This window comes from Phascolarctos cinereus, unplaced genomic scaffold (assembly GCF_003287225.1).
Source record: "Phascolarctos cinereus isolate Bilbo 61053 unplaced genomic scaffold, phaCin_HiC Scaffold_1;HRSCAF=81, whole genome shotgun sequence".
In the NCBI taxonomy this organism is placed as follows: Eukaryota; Metazoa; Chordata; class Mammalia; order Diprotodontia; family Phascolarctidae; genus Phascolarctos; species Phascolarctos cinereus.
Window position 1 is genome coordinate 158626216 of NW_027555514.1, and position 25503 is coordinate 158651718.

Consider the following 25503-nt stretch of genomic DNA (forward strand, 5'->3'; position numbering starts at 1 on the left):
TGGAATGAATCACTGTGAGTTGATGAAGTGTGTGGGAAGGAAGAAGAGAAAACTAATAAAGCATTAAGTATTGGTGACTCAAATTTTAAAGCCATTATTGAACATTGTGTCAATAGGATGTTCAGTGCTTTCTGTGTACTTAATAATACATGGATGGATGCCATATCCATCTTTAGATAGGAACTAACTGTGTATTGTGTTGGAAGAATAATAGCTAGCTGCAAGAGATATTTTAATAAATGACATGCTGTGGCCTCTTTGGGATGTGTTTGTTTTTCTTAATAATTATTTTTTAAAAATTGAAGTAAATTTGAACATTAATAAGTATCAAACAAACCACCTGGAAGGGTCTTCCTACAAGTTTCATGGGCCTCATTTTAACGAAAAATAGAACTAGACCTCCAGGAAGACTTGTCTTACCTCTCCCCCAGTGTCTCATTGTGGTATGAAGATGACTGGCTTCTTGAAGGCTGTGCCGATAGAGCACAAGCTGTGGCAGATTCCGCCAGACTGGAAAGGTTTGAAGTACGGCTCTGGTAACAGGCTATGTCTGCTGCTTTCCAAGGACCAGATTGGCTAAGTAAGGAAAAGCTCACCGCCAGTAGGCTGGTCACATGGCTATAATTTCTTTAGGCGTGTCCACCCATGACTACCTACTTCCAGCCTAGCCTCTTCAGCCATCATGCACAACAGCAATCCTTGTGGAGATGCAACTTGGCCACTGCCTCTGCTAACGCTATTAAAGACTCAGAAAATTCTCCCACCACCAAAGTCCTTGGCACCATCAAATGGCTCAACGTCAGAAACAAATATGACATTCTCAATGGAAATGACCCTAAAGAAGATGTATCACCATCTGCTTTGTTGCTGAACCTTAAGGATCACTGTGCTCTTAGTTTGCACTGAGGCCTGCTAATGCATCCTCTCCTCCGTTTAGGATGTAAACTTGAAAGCAAAAACTTGCTCTTCTGTTTGTATTTCCAGGACATTGTTTTGCATAACACAAAGAAGAAGAGCAAGTGCTCTCAGTCCTGGGTTCCCTTTCCCATTTCTTCAGTAATAGTGAAACAGGGGGCAGACTATCCATAGATACTTACTGAGCTGTTGATACTCTAAATGTAAGGTCCATGTCCAGTGACCAGCAAGAAGATGTTATACTGAAGAAACTAAGACATCAATCTTGTTTTCTTTGCTATATGCAAAAGCAAAAGAAAGAAGGAATGGAAGAATGTTTTATAGTTTCTCTCATTAGTTACTCATATTATGATAAGATATTGAGAAATACTTTGCAAATCTTAAAACACTATATAAATGTTCGCTGTTATTCTTATTTGAAAAAAGACCATGATGAAAATAATTGCAGCTTATACACTAATGTCAGGCTACAAAGAACAAAGAGAGATTTGATGAAGAAAACTCATTCATATGATCTTTTAAATTAAATTAGTATATGCTTTGAAACTCAGTGATTTCAATGCAAAGGTAAGCATAGATAAGCATGGCAAAAAATATAATTAGGAAGTAAGGGATGAGAGAAGCCAAAAACTTGCAGACTACATATAGAAGCCTCATGCCCATAGATCAGTCTTTTGTTCCTTTGTTTGAGAAAAGAACTGAGAAATACAGGATATGATGAGCATCAAATAACATCACAAGAAATGAAACTGATTATATTTTAATAGCTAGGAAACATCTAATTATTGATGTGGAAATCATTTAATTGTCTTTCTGTTTATAGTCACATCACTAATTTGCTAGAGCAGAGCTCAAAATTTACGCAAAAAGTAGAATAAAAATGACAGAAGTTCTGATATATATAATTTTAAAAACTTTAATCTGACCTATTTAAATTAGTAATTGTTGCTAAATATTGGGAAATAGATGGAGGAAAATGCACTAACATTATAACAATTTCATATAGAAGTTTAACCAACACGCATCAATTGCCATTACAAGGAGACTACAAGTGACTAAAAAAAAAGTTAGTCACCAAATCAAGAGAGAGTGAGTGAGAAAGAGAGAGAGAGAAATTGATATTAACTAGACCAATTTATATGGCCACTTTGGCTTTTATGATCTTCTTGCTAACCAATGAGGTATGTCAGCCAAAGGCAATGAGTTTGGAATATGAATTCATTCATAACATGTGAAAAAGGATGATATAAAATTATGAGGAATATCACCTCAAGACAGCAAGAAACAGTGAAAGAAAAAAAATAGTTTGGAAGAAAGATTGTTAAAAGTATATGATTTACATATAAAGGCTGATACTATAAGCAAACTGGGAGAGCAAGAAATGGTATACCTGTCAGATTTATGGAGAAAGGAAGAATTTATGACCAAACAAGAGATAGAAAACATTATGAAATACAAAAATGATCATTTTGATTACATTAACTTGAAAAGTTTTTGCACAAACAAAGCCAAAGCAACTAAGATTAGAAGGAAGGTAGAAAATTGGGAAAGAATTTTTACAACCAGTCTCTCTGATAAGGGCCTCATTTGTAAAATATATAGAGAATTAAGACAAATTTATAAGAATACAAGCCGTTTCCCAGTTGATAAGTGGTCAAAGGATATGGACAGACAGTTCTCAGATGAAGAAATTAAAGCCATCTATAGTCATATGAAAAAATGCTCTAAATCATTATGGATTAGATAAATGCAAATCAAAACAACTCTGAGGTACCACATCGTACCTATCAGAATGGCCAACATGACAAAACAGGAAAATGATAAATGTTGGAAAAGATGTGGGAAAATTGGAATGCTAATGCATTGTTGGTGGAGTTGTGAAATGATCCAACCATTTTGGAGAACAATTTGGAACTATACCCAGAGGGCTATAAAAATGTGCATACCATTTGACCTAGCAATAGCCTTTCTAGGGTTGTATCCCAAAGAGATCATACAAATGGGAAAAGGACCCACATGTACAAAAATATTCATAGCAGCTCTTTTTGTGGTGGCAAAGAATTGGAAATTGAGGGGGATGCCCATCAGTTGGGAAATGGCTGAGCAAGTTATGGTATATGAATGTAATGGAATACTATTGGGCTATAAGAAATGATGAACAGGTTGACTTCAGAAAAACCTGGAAAGACTTGTATGGTCTGATGCTGAGCGAAGTGAGCAGAACCAATAGAACTTTGTACACAATAACAGCCACATTGTGCAATGACTAATATTGATAAACTTAACCCTTCTCAGCATTACAAGGATCTAAGACATCTCCAGAGGATGGAAAATGCTATCCACATCCAAAGAAAGAACTATGGAAGTTGAATCACTATCATTTTTTTTCCTCTTCTGTTGAGTTTTGGTTTCCTTTTTCTGATGGTTCCTCCTATTGGTTTTAATTTTTACTTACAATTTCACTAATGTGAAAATATGTTTAATAGGAATGTAAATGTAAAGCCCATATCAGATTGTGCGCCGTCTTGGGGAGGGTGGGGGGGAGGAAGGGGGAGACAATTTTAAACTCAAAAGCATATGGAAGTGACTGTTGATAAATCAAGATAAACTAATAACATTTTTTTTAAAAAAAAGACTTAACTAAGTAAAATCATCGCAAGAATTTTAAGGATGAAACTAGACCAAACATGGAAACAATATCTGCTTCAATAAAGAAAGTTTCCATATCGGGAGTTCCTCACACTGATGAAATTCCATGCCTAGAACTACAACAATAAAAACTCTTCTGATAATATTGTGTGATTGAGTCACAGAACACCAATCTAAGACACAAGAACTGAAATATGAATCACCCAAAGGACAATGGAGAGGTGAATGGTGGGAATGAGCAGGAAGCAACATATTGCAAATGCAGAATTATGCAGAAGGAGCACTATAAATGATGTCAGATGTGTGATTGAGAAAGAAGATAGATCGTCAAGTGTGTTCCATTGGTACATTCATGATGTTAATGCAGTCTGAAGAAGGCTCAGCGCTTTAAACAGAACCCCTGTGGCAAACTTAGGAGAAGACATAGACATAGTCCCGTAGGAGGGGAAAACATGAATGGGTTGTCATCTGCAGCATTCATTGGAAGGAATACCCAAATTAATGAGATCACAGATCTATTTGAAAACTGGAGTATAAAATCAGAAGGATAAGGAAAATACCTAATGAAAAGGAATAGTACTTCCCATTAAATTATATATAAATGTTTCCTTTTGCCTGTCTTAAGATATATATGTGTTTTCATTGCAGGTTTAGGATTCTTAAAGCCAGAGCAACCATATAAATTGGTGTAGTTAATATCAATTTTCTCTGTCTCTTTCTCACCCTCTTCTTCCCAAAATTTTTCGTAGAGAAAAATTTTAAGAGTGAATAATATAAAACCAGGTAATGTGAAAGCAAATTTACTTAGGAAGATGGGATTTTTTCAATTGTTTATTTGTCTCTTTACAAATTTAATCAGTCATGTCTTTGTTACTCTTAATAGCAAGCAATAACAGTTCCATGACATTGCTTATCGTTTTTTTTAGGGCATAAATGGAAGCAGGGAATGTGGTCAAAGGAAGAAATTGACATTTTAATGAGTAATATTGAACGTTATCTAAAGGTATCTATTATAATGTATTTTTATGTTTAATTCATTTAATCCAACAAAAACATTCAAATAAAAATGATTAAGCATAAAACTATAAACTCTAAATTAATTATCATTCGTTTATATTAATTTTAACAAAATAATAATAAAAACATTCTGTTTGCTTTCATGTCCCCTTCTCATCTCTTTTTCTTTTGTATATTTTTTACAGATTTTGTTGCTATTATGTTTTTTTATTTTATGAGACATTGTCAATGATTTTTTTGTTTTGATTCTGTTTTCTCAAGTATATCACTTTATATAAATCTTCCTACTTTTCTTTAAATCTTACTTTTCTTGATATGACATTTCATTATTTTTTAATTACTTTCATTCATCAGATTTCCTGTTTGTGAAAAAAAAATTAAAACATAATTTTAATACAAATATCCCTAGGAATTTATAATTATTTGCAGTATTAGAATTCACCAGCATAATATGTCTTAAATAATTCTAATATATGTGATCATGATTTTGAACTACCTAAAAACTTTACTTCAGATTTTAAGTCTGAACTTGCCTTGCTAAAGTACTTTACTTAAGAATAAGCTTGTAAGTACTTAGGGTCTTGTCAGGATTTTAAAGCACACGTTCTGCTTTAAAGATTTTGTAAGGAACCTATATTTTGTGGAATCAATTCAGCTTATATGGCCTTAAGGCCAAGAACTTAATTTCCCTCTTTGACCTTAAACTAGGTCTGACTTGCTTAGAATGTGATTGCATCTCCTGTGAAGGCACAGCTATCAGCTATTGGATTGCCTCAGAAATAATGGGTGACCAACCTTATTAGGTCCAAAATCCAGGGGGTTTGCTGACAGGAGATATGTGGAGTTCGGGGGAAGAGAAGGGAGGTGGGAGGTACCATGGAAGTGTAGAGAGTCTAATTCTAGTCATTGTCCTCTAGCTTAATCAATCAACAGATATTAATTGAATATCTACTATGTGCAAGGTACTACATAAGTACTATAGGGGATACAGAAAATATAAGGTATGTTCCCTGTCCTCAAGGCTCTTATAGTCTAACTGAAGAGATAAGATGTATACTTCTTCAACTGCAATGATCTGTGATTTTGTCAGAGTGGATATTCCTCCACCCATGCAGATAACAACTACACAGTATACTAATAGTCTTCCAAAGCTCCTTTGGCCAAAAAATTCATCACCCTAAAGGCAACTTGGTAATGAGCCTCTGCAAACTTAGGTACATTGGTCCTTGGACAACAGACATCATCAGTGGGCCTATACTTGAAGCTTTTCTTGCTTGGAAGGACCTGCCAAAACTGGCAATCAGCTGTCATAGCTTTCAAAAATCCATCAGAGTAAAAATTTAATGGACATACATACGTTATAACTAAGTCTATGATAGTGAGTGCTAAATGAGGAAACCAGATTGCAAGTGCTTTAGGAGCTCCGAAGAGAGAGAGAGTGATGTCCCAAGTTTCTCCTACTCTTCCATCAGATTCTCAATATAACTGAATTTGGAAGTCTGCTTTGTAGTTTTTGCTCTTCCCATATATAGAAGGGAGCACTGGTGTCTCCAGCATAATCTCTAAATAAGATGAAACTCATATCAAACCTCACTACTTTATGAGCTGTAGAAATTAATCTAAATATAAATATAAAGAATGTCTCCTTTCAGGGTGGAAGCTTAGGGTTTAAGTCATCAGTAGTTAACAAAGACAACATAGAAACTGCATTTACCCACAACTACGGATAGAAAAAAGTTGAGTTATAAAATGAAGAGTACTACAGTATTACCAAATGACCACTGGCAACTTCCCCATGAATAACAACAGTAATGATATTTAAAAGGGAGTTGTGCATTTAGGGTAAGCAAAACAATGTAGTGGAAAGAAAAATCTGTTGTCTAGACTCAGCTCTTTGACCTTAGTCAAGTCATTTAAACTCCTTGGACTTCAGTATTCTCACCTCTAAAATGATCATTCCCAGCTCCTTGATTGAGGGAGAAAGACAGTGCAGAGAAATGAATCAGCTGAGAGATTACTGCAGTTATCCAGACTGGAAATAATAAGGATTTGAACTAAAATGGTGCCTGTGAAAATGGAAAAGAAGCATCGGGAAAGAATTGAGGAATAATTTATCTGGATGTAGAAAAAGAGAGTAGCCATGAATGACTCCCAAGTTTTCCAGCGTGGGTTCTTGGGGAAAAAAATGATTGACAGAAATAACATTGTGTGGAGCTGGAGTTGGTTTGTGGGAAAAGAATGAACTTGGTTTGTAAACACTTGTTCCTACATACATGGTGCTTTTTCTGGCCTGCTTTACAGTGATTTATTTTCCAGAAGAGCCCTGTTAGTTCAGTTAGCACCTGGTACCCGGCTTAATAGAGAAGAGCTTCAGATCTGATTACCAGTACACTAGCTTGGCTACTTCCTGTCAGTATGACTGGGCAAATCACTTACCCTGTCTGGGCTTCAGTTTCTTTATCTATAAAATGAGGTGGTTGTAACTTCTGAGATCCCATATAGCTTTAAATCTTTTACCTCTACTCTGTCTCATATAACGAGTAAAGTGAAAGCTAAAAATAACTACAGTAAGCCAAGAACAGATTCCTTGTGAGAAATAGGTTCTTGGTGTTCATTTTACATCCCAGTTCTGTCTGCAGAAATAAACGAGTTTAATAAATGTTCGTTGAATTAAGAGGCAGATACAACTTTATGGAAGATCATATGTTTAGAAAATGTTTTAAGTTCTTCATAATTTTAAAACAATTTGATACCTTTCATTTGTAAAATGAAGTTGCTATCATTTTTCATATTTTTAAACTTCATTTTTTGCATCATTTTTAAGTTTGTCAGTAGCTTTTCTGATAACATGGTGTATATATACATTGTTTTTCTAAGTGGCATAGTTGAGATTAAAAATGACAAACTTAGGAAATTTAGTATGGTTGCATGCATTTGTATCCAAAATCCCTAAACCAAACAAATGTAACCCATTTAGGCACGTGGAATAAAAGATGCCACAGAAATCATCTTTGAGATGTCAAAAGATGAAAGAAAAGATTTCTACAGGACTATAGCGTGGGGTCTGAACCGGCCTTTGTTTGCAGTGTATAGAAGAGTCCTTCGCATGTACGATGACAGGAACCATGTGGGAAAGTATGAAAATGGAAACCTTTAATACTACGTGTTGTGACTAGTGACTAGGAACAAATACATTGGAAATGTAGTTTCTTATAAATGGAATACATTGGAAATGTAGTTTCTTATAAGTGGTGGTTAGAGGTATGACCAAGGTCCAGATAAGAGGCCAATCTCAATTTGTACTAGAGTCTTACCTAAATGAATCCTGCATTCATTGCTTTTGTTATGACACAGAAAATACCTTTAGACAAGGCCCTTTTTGTTCGCTTGGTAACAAAATCCCCCTGACCGAGGTCCAAATCTTAACCTGTCTCATATTGAATTTTACTCTGTTGGCTAAAGCATTTAAGCGCAGTAGTTTGTAAAATATGAGAATAATTCTTCATAATTCAGGAGCCAAGATTTTCTACACTCCCTTTTCCATACATGAGCATTTTGAAGTCAGATTTTTTACAAAATTAAAGTGGAAAGAAGTAACTTTGTGAACAAAAGCAGGCATAGAATTTGAAAATATGCATTGTTCAAAGTGACAGATTGTCCAGAAAAAGTACCAGACATATATGCTTATTAAAATATTCCTACTTGCTACATGGAAATTTTAGAAGTTATTTGCATGGATATTGTTCAGGTCTCGAACTCTAGGCATATTTGCCAGTCTGGCTTATGCTACTTTTTCTCCAGGTACTCAGCTCCATGAAGTGAGCACATTTAAAAAACTAAACGTACATGCAACAAAAGAAATTATGTTTCCATGGCAGTTGAGGAAGAAGAATAAAGAATGGTGTGCAGTTTGATTGACTTGATGTTTTCAAAATGAGTAACTTATTGGCAAATAAACATTTTGAATACAACCCCCACATGGTAGTCCTAAGTAGTTTCAAAACTACTTACTAAGAGACAACCTTCAAATTAGAGCAGAAGCATATCAAATGTCCAAATGTAAAGAAATTGGCTGGAATTTTTCTTTTTGGAGACAATGATGGAATTTGATACTAGAGATTTTCTGTCACTTTTCCCATGTTAGGGAATGGTTATGGTTTCAGAAGGTCTAAATTTTCTTAAAAAATTAAGGTGAGGAAAAATTGTGGGTAAAAGCCTTGGTTTAAAGTTAGAAAAGGATTTTAGACAAAGAATTTCCTGAAGAATGTCAATCATATGGTATCCTACACCAAACCTAAAAGTTTGTGACTTAATATAAGAAAGTATTGTATTTTTACTGGCATCTTTAAAAAAGGAGACATGCTTATTCCCTGACCATGTCCAGTCAAAGCAGGTATTTTATTGTAGCGTTTAAAAAAAAAAAAGAAAGGAAATAGTAACATTCGCATTCATTTTTTAGTTTTCCTACTCACTGACTCCTTTAAAAGTTATGGTAACAAAAGTAGATTTATGTCTTAATTATAATTATATTTTTACATTTAAATCTGAACATTTTTATTGTTTGTAAATTGTTTTCTTACACGAGACTGATTTTTATTAAGTTTTTTAGCTTTGTATTATTCCACACTAACTGATTCTCTAAATTTCTCTCTTGGCGTTCTCCAGGTATACTCCTGAAGAAATCGAAAAACTTAAGGAGTAAGTTTTTTTTTCAATTAATAAAGTCTTATATACTTTTTGTATCTTCTGTTTTGAAAAGCTTTTGCTTTGAACATTTTAAGAGATTTTTGGAGTGCTATAATTTCTAATTTACTGGTCCTAGAAGGGAGTTTAAGAATTGAAAATCATATTTTGCTAATTGTCAAAGCAGTGACTGAAAATGATATTAAATTGTTCTAAAGTATTTTATGGCTTTCAAAACACAAATACCATTCTTTTTTGATCCTCACAGCAGCCTACTAAGGTTGTTACAGTAGGTATTCTGATACCCATCTTACAAATGAGAAAACTAAATTGGCTGATAATGACAGAAGCAGGACTAGATAGAATTCCGGTCTTTTCAGTCCTAGTCATTTTCTTCCCTAATCTCATTTTTTGTTTCTTTAGTAGTAGATCAACTTTTGACTCCAGTACTTACACTACTCTACTTCCCTAAAAGTAGATATACAGATAAAAAACCAGTCACCAGCATGACTTCTGGAGACAACAGTATTGAGATGAAAGCCAAGTTTATGCCTTGTGATTTAATGTGTAATAATGGCTTAGCAAACATTGCTAATGTGTATGCTATTTCCTAGCAAAAAACCATTTTGGTTACCCCCAAGTCACCCAAGGCATAGTTTAACCTTGTATGTTCAAGCAACATCTTATAGACTAAGCAGGAAGGAACCTTAAAGGTTAATCATCTAGTCTTCCTCTCTCTTAACTGAGGCTTGATTAGTAATAGTGACTTGTTTGATTAGGTTCATAGAGCTGGTGAAGAGTAAAGCCAAGATTCTTGGTGGAGCAATGGTCTTTTAACATTAGAAGAAATAAGAAATATTTGAGGATAAATTATCTTATAAAATAGTGGGACAGAAAGATAGGAAATCAGTACAAGTGGAAAAAGATCAAATGAAGACTACTAAAGTAAGAAAATTATCTGAAGATACCTGGGAGATCATATCAATATAGTAGTTGTGGGCTAAGGGGAAATTTTGGTCTTTTTTGAAGACATATCCAAGTTACTTATTTCTTCTCTGACCCAGGAAAAAGGCAATTGCTGCCTGTTTTTTCACCCACAGACAACTGTGGACCCCAAAAAAAAGGCCACACTTTCAAACTTTGGCTCTCAAAGTATTGCTGTCCACAACTTCCAAACCAGTCATATGGGAAGAAGAAGAATGAAGAATAAATGATGAAATAAAAAGGGAGAAAACAATTGAACCAAATGCTGATTGGCAGACTCTTGTTTTAGGCTCCGGATAAAGCACGGCAATGACTGGGCAACAATAGGGGCGGCACTTGGAAGAAGCGCGTCCTCCGTCAAAGATCGATGCCGGCTGATGAAGGATACCTGCAATACAGGTACTGTTTCGGTGCTCAAACGCTGCTTGCAGTGTGTGAATTTGAAACCCCGGGTGATCCTCTATATAGAAATAAGTCACAGATCCATTCTATGGAGATGTCTCTCTATCCCCCTTCAGTGTCAAGCTCAAAGACTAATCTCCCTCCTCTACAGCCATTGCATTTTTGGTTTCTTTAGAAGTAAGTGAAACTGATATTTTCTTGTTGATTGCTTTATATGGGTTTTTTTTTCTGTATAAGTTAAAATCATTTAGAACAGTGTAGAATTTCCTCATTTTCAAAAGGACTTGGACCAGTGTGGCAGGGAATCCATTTTGCATTTGAGGCAACTTTGATGTATTTCCTGCTGGGAAACTTCTTTTATATAATAAGTGATTTCCAATTCATACTTGGTTTTTGTTTCAAATAGCTCATTATCCCTTACCCGATTGGGATGGGAATGGAGGACAATACATTTATTAGTCTTGTCTCTCCCCTTCTTAGCCTTTTCCTCTTTCCTTGTCCTTCATTCTTACTTCATTCTTCCTTGTACCAGTTTTACATATTTTCTGAGCTACAGATAGACAACTCCAGTCACAGGCTATATTTTGCCTTTCCCTCCCAATTTGAAACATGTAAATGAAAATACCTCCACCTCAGGAATGCCATTCTCTTACATTTGATTCACCAACCACTTAATAAACTTCATGTGCAGACTACTGTTTCAGGTGAGTTACACAGGTTAGATAAGACATAATACCTGCCTTTATGGAGCTTACTTTCTAGTAGGAAAATTTGACATAAACTTAGATAACAATGGTACAAGATAATATGGGTATAGGAGAGGTACCAGCAAATATTTATATAAGATTAAAAAGGGAGTACTTATTACCAGTTAGGAGAGATAAAGAACATCCTTCTGGAGTATGTAGCATTTTGAATTACATTTTAAAGGGCCAATAGGAATTTAACAAGTAGATAGGAAATAGGATATTTAGGTAGCAGGAATAAGTAAGCAAAATTATGAAAGTATAGACAGTGGGGAAAACAGGAGACCATGCGGTGCAGTTGTACTGCAGCTGTGCAGACTCAATTTTGAATAATGAAAATTAGTCTGAATAGGAAAATATGAGAATAAGACTAGAATCCAAACTTCACAGAACAAATCTCCTTAATAAAACAATTTGTTCTGTAAAGCTTGGACTTGGTCAGTCCAAAGGCTGCACTTGAGGACCTAGAAGGCCACATATGGCCTTGAAGCCTCAGGTTCTCCACCACTGTAAAATTTACAATATATGATTTTAAATTGATGGAAGTTTTTGAGTAGGTTTTGGCATAGGAGCTACATAGAATTGCATGGAGCATGCACCACAAAAAGTGATTGTCAGCTTTTCTCACTTTAATTTAGTTGTACTAATTTTGGTTGCTCTCCCTAGAAATGTTAATGCTTGTTGGTATACTTAACACCTTGGGGCAAATGTTACCATTGATGTAGGTGTATTGGGCAACCCCTAAATGGATTGTCTAGAAACTAAGATGCTGGAAGTATTAATGTACTTCTTTCAATCATTGCATGTGTAGTGATGAATCTGTCCCTGCTTTGGAAAAAAACAAACTAGGAGACAGGTAGTGGTGGTAGCCTAGACGATTTCCTCCTTTCAGGGAAGTGGACAGAAGAGGAGGAGAAAAGGCTGGCAGAGGTTGTTCACGAACTGACAAGCACTGAGCCGGGTGACATCGTCACACAGGGGGTATCCTGGGCAGCTGTAGCTGAACGAGTCGGGACCCGCTCAGAAAAGCAGTGTCGCTCAAAGTGGCTCAACTACCTGAACTGGAAACAGAGTGGGGGGACGGAGTGGACCAAAGAGGACGAAATCAATCTCATCTTGAGGTTTGTGTCCTACTGCTTACTGTGAGTCATAAAGTCTTGACTAGCCATCTTTTTTCTGTTTCCTTGGATGTGTTAAGTCGGAAAATCATTCTTCCCATAGCAACCTGATTCATTTGAGTTCCTAAGTATTTCATATTGAGCTCTTTTTTGTTTTGTGTTTTGTTCCTTTTTAGTGAATTTAGTGCCCGTGCAAGGTACCAGATTGAAGGCCTGGAGACTGAAGTCCTCTCTCTATCCACAGAACAGGTACGGCACAGGCAGCGGCAGTGCAAGCTTTTCCACTGTCCCATTATTGTGCCTCAGCCCTGGCCTGGAGGGATCATGGTTAGGGGGAAGAGGGTTGTTCAGTCTCCACGCCCTTCAATCCTTGGCTGTTCTTCTGAGGGTGCCAAAAAGGGGGTCCTAGTCTGGAGTTTAACCAGTCATGAAAACTAGACTGAAAAAAAATGCCTCCATTTCATATAAGTTGCAGATAGCTTTAAAATATAGAGTAACCTCATTTAGTCGATTCAGCCACCCTGGCCTATATGTGAACTGGATACCTGTAGGGAAAAGGCTTTTGATTACTTGACTAGTCGTATAAATACTAAAGTGTTTTTCTTAATTTAAAGATTTTTTTTAAACCACTTAGTTTAACATTAAAACTGAAGGACTTGAGTGAGCAATGAATCTTGTAGGCAAGGACAAGATAAGGAACTCAATGCTGTGCTATTAGATATGTTTTCAGTATTGAAGTTCAGTTTAATTATGCTGTTTAATGACAAAAGATGAACATACTTCATCCTAGCCTCCAAATATATTCATGCTATTTTAAGGAATGCTTTTTATTTGAGTTGTTTGTTTTTTGTTTTTTGTTGGGGGTTTTTTTAAATAACTCATAATGTTTCTATAGTACAAACCACCATCCATTTTTCAGTTGGAAAGGCTGAGACCCAGGAAAACAGTTACTTACTCATAGTCATACTATGAACCAGGTGTAGAACACAATTAAAATGTGGCTCTGGTAGTGCTCTAAACTCTAAATAACATCTCCTTACTTGCACAATGAAACATTTGAACACATACAACCTTCTAACCATTCACAGTTAAAATAATTAATTGTAGCTCTGGAATATCTGGCCTGCCTCTGGGATCCTTTCCTCAACAATTTGGCAATAACATCTTGTTATTATATCTTAGCTCTCCCATGATCTCCAGTGCCATACTATTTTTGGGTAGTCATAGAAAAAACAAATACGGGTAGGGTTCCCATTAGTCCCAAAGGGCAGCACCTAACAGACACCCATTTTTGTAACCCATCAGGATAGCAGAGCTTGATGTGGCTGATGAAAATGATATAAACTGGGATCTACTAGCCGAGGGATGGAGCAGTGTCCGTTCACCACAATGGCTCCGAAGTAAATGGTGGACCATCAAAAGGCAGATAGCAAACCACAAGGATGTTTCATTCCCTGGTAATGTATTAATTAGGTGTGCCTAACCTTTCATTCTGTTGTCATAGTGAACATTTATTGGTGTAAATAAGGATCCTGTACGATCATAATGTTCAATACTTTTCACAAAATGCTGATCAGTAGGGCTGAAAGTTGAAAGTTTGTCTTAACTTTCTGTTGCTGGATGGAAGGGCATCTCATTTCAAAGAAGCATAATTTAAAATCCTTAGTTGATCTGGTTGTGCTGCAAGATTTATTTTACTACTTTTTCCTGAAATATAATGGTAACAGTGATTTTTGTCATGTGCCTAATTAGTCATGCACTCAGGAATGCTTGAGGTCCCTAGAGGTATGCAGGAACTCCAGTCATTCATCTTGTGTTAGTATTGGGACGTTCAGTTCCAATAAATAATACTTTCCATTTTCTTCTTCAGAAAAGGGTAATATGTCTTTGAAATGCCTAAAGCTTCTAAAATCAGAAGTTCATGATATATGTATATAAACAGTCGAGATGAATTAAATTTTACATATTTAAAAGCCAGTGTTTGTGCAAAGGATTTTTTTTTTCTCAAAAGATATAAATCAGTTTTTAGTCAGCAGTATCACTTCTGGTAATCTGAGGAAGCTTGCTGTTTACAGGAGTCCTAATTTTACTCTTTTTCATAGAGAGTAAATTAATTTTTTAGAACATTTTTAAAGGAATTTTCACACCTTAATTTTTCATGTGTAAATTCCAGGTTTTCATATGGAATTATGATTAAAGTCAGGTATACCAATATGTTCAACTTTCTATGCCCTCTCCCCATGACATTCCCCATTTTTTTTCCCCATTCACAAACTGACCTGTTAGACTTAGATTTTCATTGGTAAATTGAACTGCAGTCTGTTCATTTTGAATGCTGATTAAAGTTATTGCCCCCTTTTGAGCATCTTACCATTTTCCAAAAAAAGTCAGACAAAGAAAAGAAATAATAAATGGTTTGTTGGTAAAGATTTAAGTGTAGCTTTGTGCAAAATTAATGCAAAGTGGTGAGTGGCTATTATGTAACATGAAACTAAGCAAAATGTGTAGTATTAGCACAAGAGAGGAAAGGGAATCAAGACAGCTTGTCATAAATAGTAGAAGAAGCAGAGTGTACACAGGTAGCCTTTTGTACAAGCCCTTAGTGACTGCAGTTCTGTGATTAGTGAATGGAAAGAATTTGCCATCTCCTTCCTCTAGCACTGAGATTACCAGCTACCATGAAGGGGATGCAGTAAGCCAAAAGCCAAGTCCTGATGTTGCTCCTCAATAGTTAGATATCCTAAAGTCTGTATATAACCATACTTAATTTATTAATTTCATGATAAAAATATTGTTAAAGATGTATAGTATCCTTCTCAAAGAATACCCCTCCCAAAAAGAATCATTTTACCAATAGCTAAATGCCTTAGACAGACTTCATTCATATATTTCACAATATCTATTTTTAATGTTTAAGTATTAAATGATAAGGGCAACATGGGTATTTCATTAATAAAAATTTGCGTAGCTAAAAAACATCTCAGCAAATGTGGTTTTTCAAATGTTTCGTTATTGTATTTGTACTATTTGACATCCAGTGAACAAACTATTTATTCCAAATACTTTCCCTCCTCACCTCATCCCTTCCTCCCACCTCCCTTGCTACTTAGATGGTGATGTCGGCGAATCAATGTTCTTTTTGTCTACCCATCTCCCTTCAGTCTTGATAAAAGGTCTTAAACAGTTGCACGAGAACCAAAAAAACAACCCAACACTTTCGGAGAACAAATCAGGCCCCGGAGTTCCAAACACTAATACCAATTCAAGCGTTCAGCATGTTCAGATCCGAGTTGCCCGCTTGGAGGAGAATACGGGCATCTCTCCAAGTCCCATGACAGCTTTGCAGATTCCTGTCCAGATCACCCATGTTTGTAAGTGCCTGTACTTTGTGATTTAATAGTACTATTAATAATAATAGCTGACATAGGGCTTCAAGGTCTGTAAAGACCTTTATATGCATTATCCCATTTGATCTTCATGTCAACTCAGAGAGGTAGGTACTGGTAGTAGATATTTGTATCCCCATTTTACAGATGAGGAAACTGGGGCTTAGAGAAGTTAAGTGAGTCCCCCACGGTCCCACAACTAGGAATTGTTGGGGCAGAATTCAGGCCTGTTTCTCTCCAGATTCTAGCTGGGTCCAGCACTCTATGCTACCTCTTGAGTTATCAAAATCTAAATGAGTCAAGAAATGACTCTGAGTACTTTGGGAAATTTATAGAGAGTCATTGTTAGAAGTTCTCATCATTTAAAGGCGTTAGGGTTTAGTTTTGTTTTTTAGGTCAGTTATTTAGTATGTAAATGCTCAAAATGATCTAGACACTAGGAAGGTTATCTTGTGACAGGAAATAAGGAATTTTAATAGCACTCAGCCAGTGAGCATTTATTCCACATCTGCTGTATGTTAGACACTGTGGTAGACCCTGGTGATACAAATGGGGACGGTTCAGGAAAGAAAATAATGAATTTTCTTCTGGATGTGTTGCATTATAACGTCAGATGGGATGTCCCCAAGATGATGTCAAACTGGAAGCTGGAGATGCAGGACGGAAGCCCAGGAGAAAGATGAGAGTTAGTGACATAGACTTGAGAAGTGTTTTCATAAAAATGATGAATAAATGTATGGGAGCTGATGTGATCTGATGGAGGCTAGGATGAAGTATGTCTGTCTTTTGTCATTAAACAGCATAATTAGACTGAACTTCAATATTGAAAACATATCTGATAGCATATCATTGAGTTCTTCAATGTCTTATCCTTGTCTACAAGATTCATTGCTCATTGGTGTCCAAAGACTTCATTGGTGATTTTGGAGAGAGCAATTTCAATCAGATGGTGAGAATGTAAGCTAGTTTGCAAGAGTTTAAGAAACACGATGTAAGAAAATGGAGATATCAAGTATAGTTTAGCTTTTCTAGGAGTTTGGCTTTGAAAGGGAAGAGAAATACATAAGTATGTATATGAAATATATAAACATAGGAGTGTAATAGGATCAAATCGTGGATTTTTTTTTTAAGAGTGGGGGAGGTTGTAGGCAGCAAGGAAGGAGCCAGCAGATAAAGAGAAGTTGAAAATTAGGGAGAGAGGAGATAATTGCAAGTTTCTGGAGGAGTTGGGAAGGGCTATAATTAATGGTACAAGAAGAAATGTCATTGACAAGAAGGGCCACTTTATCCCCTGAAACTGGGATAAAGGACAAGAGCCAAGATGGGTACCTCTAGGATGATATGAAGTGTAGAATTGGGGAAGAGAGGGAGCTTCCCATGGATGGCCCCTTTTTGTTTGTTTGTTTGTTTGTTTGTTTTTAGGCAATTGGGATTTAGTGACTTGCCCAGGGTCACATAGTAAGTGTCAAGTGTTTGGTCTGAGGCCAGATTTGAACTCAGGTACTCCTGACTTCAGGGCCAGTACTCTATCCACTGCACCTCCTAGCTGCCCCAAGGATGGCCCCTTTTTTCAGTGAAGCATGAGGCAAGATCTCATACCACTTGCCCTTATAACAGACACTTTCCTGAAGCCCAGATATGCATTCTGTGTAACTCCAGACTTAGTTTAGTTAATAAATGACTTTGTGCAGATCAAATCTGGCAAGGAAGTGCAGTTAGTGTTACTATTCCTTTGGGTAGAAGCTCAGCAAAAAACCACAAATTGTGGTAGATTGGAAGAGGGGAGTAAATGTTTTCCTCCAGAGATAACTTGAGAGCATTCTTTTAAGCCAAGGATCCAGTTTTTATGCTTTTAAAGTACTTGGAAAAATGTTTATACAGATGCAGAATGGTGGGGTTTGGAGTCATCTTTGCCCTTGGTAGTATCCCTACTACTCACTTGTGACTTTGTATAATTGGGAACCAAAGAATTTCTTTAGTACAATTCATCAAATATTTGTTGAGCAATCATCCTACACAAACACCATACAAGGCAGTACATGGAATCAAAAGACATTTAAGATCCACCTCCTGCCCTCAGGCACCTTACAGTTTATAAGAATAAGATAAGTCATCATGGGTACAAAGCCGAGTGTAACAAGACCAAAAAAGGTGCCCAGAAAGTGTTTATCAGGGTTCCAAGAACAGGAAAAAGACATCAATTAGAGTAAACCGAGAAAGATTTAATAAAGGAGCTGGTCTGTGAGATAAATATCTTCAGGATAGGTAGGATTTTGACAGGTAGAATTAAGCATAAGTGTTGAGCCTAGACAGTTGAGCCTAGAAGTAGATTCCATGGGCTTTTAGCAGTTATTATGCTTCTAGTTTGCTAAAAAGGTTTTTTGAAGTCTGTGCCATTGGAGCACAAACTCCAACAGGGCCCAAACAAGTACAGGCCTCACAAGGACTAACCTCGCTAAGTACCACAGGAGACTGGCCAAGAGGTGATCATTGTTTTTATCTATAGCAACTCATTGAATCATCTACTAAAATATGTAGGAGTTGTGATCTTGTATAAGTGGAGATAGAATTAATGCTGAACTAGTAAACTGCTTTCTGGGAATAAGATAATAATATATTCAGTTTAATCTCATTGAATGAATATTCTCTCCATCAGTACAGATCATAACCTATCCAGGCCTTCTCATCCTGTATGATTTTTTTCCATGGTCTCCCATATGTTCTTTCCAGAGGATCTGCTCAGAGTGCTGGAAGCCTTCTTCTAGACCTGTTAACATTCTCTGAGTTGGATTTGTGCTGGCCTATTATTTCCTACTTTGATTCCATGACTATTGTTCTTGCTTTTCCAATCGTGCATTTCCTAGATGTCTGCCACCTCTTACATGTAGGCAGGTCATTATTAGAAATATGCTTCAGCTTACTTACACCCATCTTTTATGTCTCTGTTGCCCTTTGGGTAAGTAACCTCAAACTTTGATTCTTTGACCTTAGTTGTGTTCTAAGGTTTTTAACAATACAGCATGACGCGAGAACATTGTCATTAAAAAGGTGGGAGTGTTTTGCAATTAATGAAAGGGTTGCACAATTTTTGTGCAGTGAAATGCAATCTAACCCACTCTTTTTCTGGCCTTCAGTTCTGGGGCTTGTTCATTATCAGTCAGCTGTAGTTATCCAAGATAAATGGATCTTGGATTGGGACAGTTAGATGGTACAGTGGTAAAAATTGGGCCAGGAGGCAGGAAAACCTGAGTTCATTTCCTGCCTCAGACACTTAACTAGCTATATAAACCCTGGGCAAGTCACTTAACCTCTGTTTGCCTTGATTTCCTCATCTGTAAAATGGGGGTCATAATAGCACCTGCCTCACAGGGTTGTTGTGAGGATAAAATAAGATAATGATTGTAAAGCACTTAGCACAGCACCTGGCACATGGTAAGTGCTATATAAATGTTAGCTACTATTATTGTTAACTATGTTTTTATGGACTGATGCAGCAGGCTGCCCGTCCAACTGCTTGTCTTAGGTTGGACAATAGATATTTTTTATCCATTTGCTTTTTCCTGTATAAACTATTATGCTGGCTTTTTTTGAGAGGCTCTGGATATCTTTGAAATACCCCTATGAGGTTTGATATAATTAGCATGATATAATCTGAAGGATCACTCTTCCATTTGGATCCTGTGCTTAACATTCCCTGTGACACTGGAAAATACCTTTGGTGTAGTCATTATGTCTCCCTTTTTTTATGCCTCGTTGGTCATTAAGAATCAGAGGCCCTTAAACAGTTATCCCTGTGATTGTGTTCATCAAAATACTATATGATCTCATAATATATGCATAAGAAGCTGCTTGTTAGAGGAAGGCTTTTAAATTTGTCTTTTCCTCTGGTAGTCATTCAACAAGCATTTATTAAGTACCAGCTATATATGCCCAGCGCTGTGCTACACATTGAGGAGTCAGAGCCAAAAATGAAACAGTCCCTACCCTCAAAAATCTTGCATTCTGGGGCACCTGGGTGGCACAGTGGATAGAACACCAGCCCTGGAGTCAGGAGGACCTGAGTTCAGATCTGGCCTCAGACACATAACACTCACTAGCTGTGTGACTCTGGACAAGTCACTTAATCCCAAAAGAATCTTACATTCTATTCAAGGAGACAACATATATAAGTATATATATTAAGAGATAAGTTTGGGGAAAGAAGCATTCACAGCAGCAAGAGGTGGCATTTCAGCTAAGCTTTAAAGGAAACTAGGTAAGAGGCAGAGGTGAAAGGGAGTGTGGAATATTCTTTTGTAATCAACACACAGTGAGCACAGCAGGTTCTTGTGCTCCTTTCTATCAATTTTATGTCTGTTAAGTTGTGATCTCATGTAGAAAATTGTTTGCAGAAGCCTTACTGTTCCTTTCTTAAGGATACACTTAGTTAAATATACAAATCATTCTAATAAAAATGAGAAAGTTGGAACGTGGGTTGGGTAGTTATAGATGTTTTTTCTATCTGCTTTTTTATGTAATAATAAAGTAAATGACAATGCCTTTTACTTTCAGAGTTGTTTTATTTTTACAAAGCACTTTTGCATCTCTTATCCTCATGACAGAACCATGAGGTAGATGAAGTGATTGGTGTTCATCCTTTTTGACAAATGAGGGCCTGAAGCACAGAGTGGTCAGAGGCCTTGTCTTCATCCAGTGGGCTAATAATCATGGCAGCCGGGGTTACAACCTCTGCTGGGGACTCCACCCTTCCATGTGCATAAGCACTTAATTCTCCATGTCAACCAATCAATAAGAATTTATTAAGGGGCAGCTAGGTGGCACAGTGGATAGAGCACTGGCCCTGGAGTCAGGAGGACCTGAGTTCAAATCCGGCCTCAGACACATAATACTTCCTAGCTGTGTGACTCTGGGCAAGTCACTTAACCCCAGTTGCCTCACTGAAAGAAAAGAATTAATGAAGCACTTACTACATGCCAGGCACTGGGGCTACAGTGACCAAAAAGAAACAACTCCTGCCCACAAGGAGCTTACATTCTCTTAGAGGAGACAATATGTATATAATATATACAAAGTGTACATACAAAATAAATTCAAAGTAATTTGGTGGGTAGAGAACTGGTGACTGGGGAGATCAGGAGAGTGCTTATGTAGGAGGTGATGCTTAAGCTTCATCTTAAAATGAGAGTATTCTAATCACATAATATCCTCATAAAGTTGAACCTGTTAGTATCATTAAGGGGTAGGAAAGGCAAACATGTGTATCCAACAGAATACATTAGAGGTTTTTAACTTTATATGTGTTAATCTTGAGAGAGACTGCGGCATAATGGAAAGAGAGCCAGACTGAGAGCCAGAAAGACCTGGGTTCAAGTGCCACCTCTGGTATACTGGCTGTATAGCTGTAGACAAGTCGCTCCTGCTAGTAATGCTCTAGGCAGCTTTCGGAGACTCCAGGGTCCTGTAGTAGAACATTCCGAGCTCATACTGGTCTGATCAGCCAGTGGGACACACTGAAATTAGACTCTAACACAATTGATGTCATTTTGGTCCTCTTCAAGAGCAAAGGACAACAACCAACCAGGCGACTCTGAGACTACAAGGTAGAGAAAAGATGCCAGCCTGCTCTGGTCAGAAGAGTTTCTTCATCCAAGAGATCTCTGTACCCGTGAAGTCACAGGGCCTGCTGTCCATCCCAAGGCAGTGGTGAATTGGTGCTACTTGCTTCTGCCTGCCCATCAGTGGAAACAGCAGCAACTATTTCTCTGCCTAGCTCCTGGCTTTTTGCCCTGAACCTAGCTGGAAATGTGAAACAACTAGAAGAGCTGCTTCCCAGAAAAACTGAGGGTTGCTTTTGGTGGCAAGTAGGATGCTGGAAGACCAGAATGACACTGAAGAAGACATCAGGGATTTTTATAAATACTACCCAAATACCATGTGTTCTTTGGTTGTAAAATATCATACTAAATATTTTGTAACCTTTGTAAAAGCAGGAGAAGTTAATAATATCTCCTCTGAATACGAACTTTATCTTTTTTACATTTTCTAGTACTACTCAAAATGTTTATATGTAGTTCTTCTCAAGAGGAGTCAAAGATACAATCAATAGCTTAGTTTGATAAGAGAAGCATTTAAGATTGCAAACATGTACAGTGAGTCCTTGCCTGAGGCCCTACATCTCCATTATGTTGGATAGAGCTGCTGGAAATAATTGATGTCCTTCAAGATTTCGGCTTTTCCTAGTTCCTCTTATTGCTTACCTTCCCTCTGCTATCCCCACTTCATCCTGTTTATGTCTTGCTTATACATAGTGGTTTGCCTGGTATTTCCCTATTTGACTTAACTTCTTGGGGGCTGGGACTGTCTTTTTGCTCTTCTTTGTATCCTCAGCCCTTTACACAGTGTGTAGCACATGGTAGGTACTAAGATAAATACAGGTTGACTAACTAAAAACTTCCGTTTAACTATACCTTGAGATTATTTGCCTGGGGTTGGTAACAAAGTCTGATTTTTAAGACTACATAAATCGTTTCACCTGAGTATACTCTCTTATATATGTGTATGTATCATTCATACATACACATATAAATTTTTTGTTTTGTATAAATATACTTAGGTTAAGTGATTTATGTAGTTTATATAAAAGGTAGAAAGATAGACAGACAGACAGATAGATAGATAGATCCTATTCCTCTGAGTCCTGTGGCCTGACCCATAGTTCTAGTAAAGGTAAAATACAGTAGACTTAACCCAACAGGAAACAATATATAGAAAAAGTCCATTTCAAACCAGTTTTTAATTGCATCTGAATCTGGACTACATGTGGCCCCCTTCTAAAATTAAACCATATCTTTTGTGGGTTTTGCAATGCCTAGGATAATGCTATTGGTTATGGAATCATTCTTAACCAAGAGAGAATGGAATCATCCTGTCACTTTTAGGATACCTTAATGCTCTTCCTTAGCTACCTGTTTACCTTTACCTTAAGAAATACTGGAATATTGTACCAGCTAGCTGACTCAGTTGAAAAAACTAGGAATGTTTCATGTAGAGAAGAAAAAACTGGCCCTGGGGCAGAGCAGGGTGGCCATAATCTGATAGCTATCTTAAGTTTATGAAAGACTGTCATGTAAAGAACTTGTTAGATTTATTCTGCTTTGCTCCAGAAGGTAAAATGAGGACCAAGATGGAAATTGCAGAGGGCCAAATTTAGCATTGATGAGCAGCACAAGTAGTGGCACAATGGATAGAGTTTTGAGCTTTGAATCCTGTCTCATAGATTTACTGTGATGTCACTGAACCTTTCTAAGCCTTGGTTTCGTCATCTATAAAATGGGGTAATAGTACAAGTTACTTCACAGGGTTGCTGTGAAGATCAGACAAGATAAGCACTTGATAAATGCTTGTTAAATGATGTAAAGCACTTTATAAATCTTAAAATGTTATATAAATGTTTGTTTATCATTGTTACAATTATAAGGATACACTTCAAAACAGAGCTCTCCAAACGTGGACGAATTTGCCTTGGGAAGCAGGAGGTTGTCTCTCTCCCATCCCTGTCCTCATCCCTTCTTCCCCCAGTGGAGATCTTTATGTAAATACTTGGTGACCATTTGTATTTAGTATGTTTTAGAAAGAAGATACAAGTTAAATGAGTTGACTTCTGAGGTTTTTCCAATTCTGAGATTCTGTAAAATCCATCTATTAGCTTTCTTCTACCTCCACTGCAGAAGTCAATGGTATTTTACCCTGCGTGCCTCTTCATTGAATAATCATAGTACTTAGCTACCTATATGTGAGTTTTCCCCCTTTTTGCTTTTACTATAGCTTCAACAGAATCCTCTGCTGCTACTGTCGACTCTGAGACCATAACACTAAACAGTGGTACACTACAGACGTTTGAGATTCTTCCAGTAAGTAATATCTGTGCTTTATCCTTGTTTTGATAACACCCTATTAAAAATAAAATTTACTGTGACTCATTAAATCACTCTTCATTGGGAAATTCAAAGCATTAACTAATAAGAATAATAAAGTGGTAACAAATAAAATACTTCTCTTTGCTTCTTGGCAATAAAAGAGAATGCTAGAATCAGAGTATGCGAGAACCAGAAGGGCTCAAGTTGAATATCTTCATTTTACAGAAAAGGAAGCTAAGAACCCAAAGTCACAGCTAGTTACTGGGGGCAGGGTGGAGACCCCAGACCTAGTTTTTTGTACCATCTGGTACAGCACAGTAAGATTAAGTTGGTACAACTAGAACATTAATGTGCTTTCATGGGTGTGTGTGCAAACTACCTTGACTACTCTAAAAGAAACTTTTAAAGGTAATGGGGGGCAGAGGCTGCACTTTCTCATGTGTTTCTTCTTGGGATTTTTCCTCAAAGGATGCTTCTTTTTGTCATGTCCCCCTAGGTACATAATTGTCATTTCATTATGTTGTGTTGCATGTTTTTTAAGAGTATGATTTTGTAGAAAGCACTGGATTAGGAGATATGGATTCCAGTCCCAGTTCTGTTATTATAATTAACTGTATGAACTAGGACAAATTAACTGTATGAACTCGGACAAAAAGATGGTAGCCTCTCTGGAAGCGTCACTATATTTATGTAGAGTCCTTGGAAATATGCCTTCCTTTATTTGTTGCCCTCTCAGAAATTACAGTTTTTTACAACTTTGTCTTTCATTTTGCCAGCCATTTATCCATTTTCCTTTACAATATCAGCAGTCCATTTCCTCAAATCATATGAGCAAATAAATACTTTTCTACAAAAGTTGAAATCAAGTGTGGCAGTGTAAGAGGACACAAGCCAATTTAGGATAGCCTACCTGTGGTCTTGCCTAAATTTATTTTTTATAGATGAGCCAGAGAGTATTACTCACTTTTCATCTCAATATGTGATTCTGGTTTAAAATATTCAGATAGGAATTTGTCATTGATTTATTAATATTTCTTTAAGTAAAAGATATACCAAAAAAAAAGGATATACCATGGTTTTTATTATCTGAAAATTTATTAGTTGTGACAAAGGCAGGAGAATTATCTAGGACAAGCACCATCAGGTGATGAATATCACCTCCCAGAAGATGATTCCACAGAATTTTCCTTTCCCAGGATCTACCTGTTGCCCCATTTTTGGATAAATGAGTAAGGAACTGATGGGATGGTAACATTTTATGTAATAAGGTACTGCTTATACCTTATATTTGAAAGAAAGTATTAATTTATGTTACTTAATAGTTAATAGTGCCCTCTCTTATCTGTATGTCAAGCATAATAATTCATGGGACATTATTCACTTTGATACCAAAAGTAGAATTCTCAAAACTTTTGTATCCCATGTTAGCCTCTATACTGCAGCCATTACAGAGAACCCTATATACAAATGTAAGGAAGGGAAATTTTTTTAATGTCTTTGTTGTGAAATCAAAATAGATAGGACCTTATTATTTCAGGAGGGAGGCAGTACAATTCCTTGGACAAAGTAGCAGTCTATATACCTTTTTTTTCTCACCAATAGAAATGGTGAGCTTTCTGCTAAGAAAAATTAATGTCCTCAAGGTGGTATCCCCCCTCATTTTAAAATGCTTATACTAAAAAAAGTT

At 36.7% G+C, this 25503-nt stretch overlaps 1 protein-coding gene across 7 annotated transcripts in view; it reads left to right on the forward strand.

Annotated features, from left to right (window-relative positions):
* DMTF1 (cyclin D binding myb like transcription factor 1) overlaps positions 1-25503 on the forward strand; it is a 59539-nt gene that overhangs the window by 23986 nt on the left and 10050 nt on the right. For 5 of the 7 annotated variants that reach the window (XM_078154643.1, XM_020999758.2, XM_020999761.2 and 2 more), the window contains 8 exons: positions 4491-4567; positions 7559-7716; positions 9247-9279; positions 10538-10647; positions 12289-12517; positions 13820-13971; positions 15625-15885; positions 23725-23810. In XM_078154643.1, the coding sequence (XP_078010769.1) occupies positions 4491-4567; positions 7559-7716; positions 9247-9279; positions 10538-10647; positions 12289-12517; positions 13820-13971; positions 15625-15885; positions 23725-23810 (1106 nt within the window). The remainder of the gene's footprint in view (positions 1-4490; positions 4568-7558; positions 7717-9246; positions 9280-10537; positions 10648-12288; positions 12518-13819; positions 13972-15624; positions 15886-23724; positions 23811-25503) is intronic. The other 2 variants (XM_020999762.2, XM_020999764.2) reach the window with 2 other exon arrangements.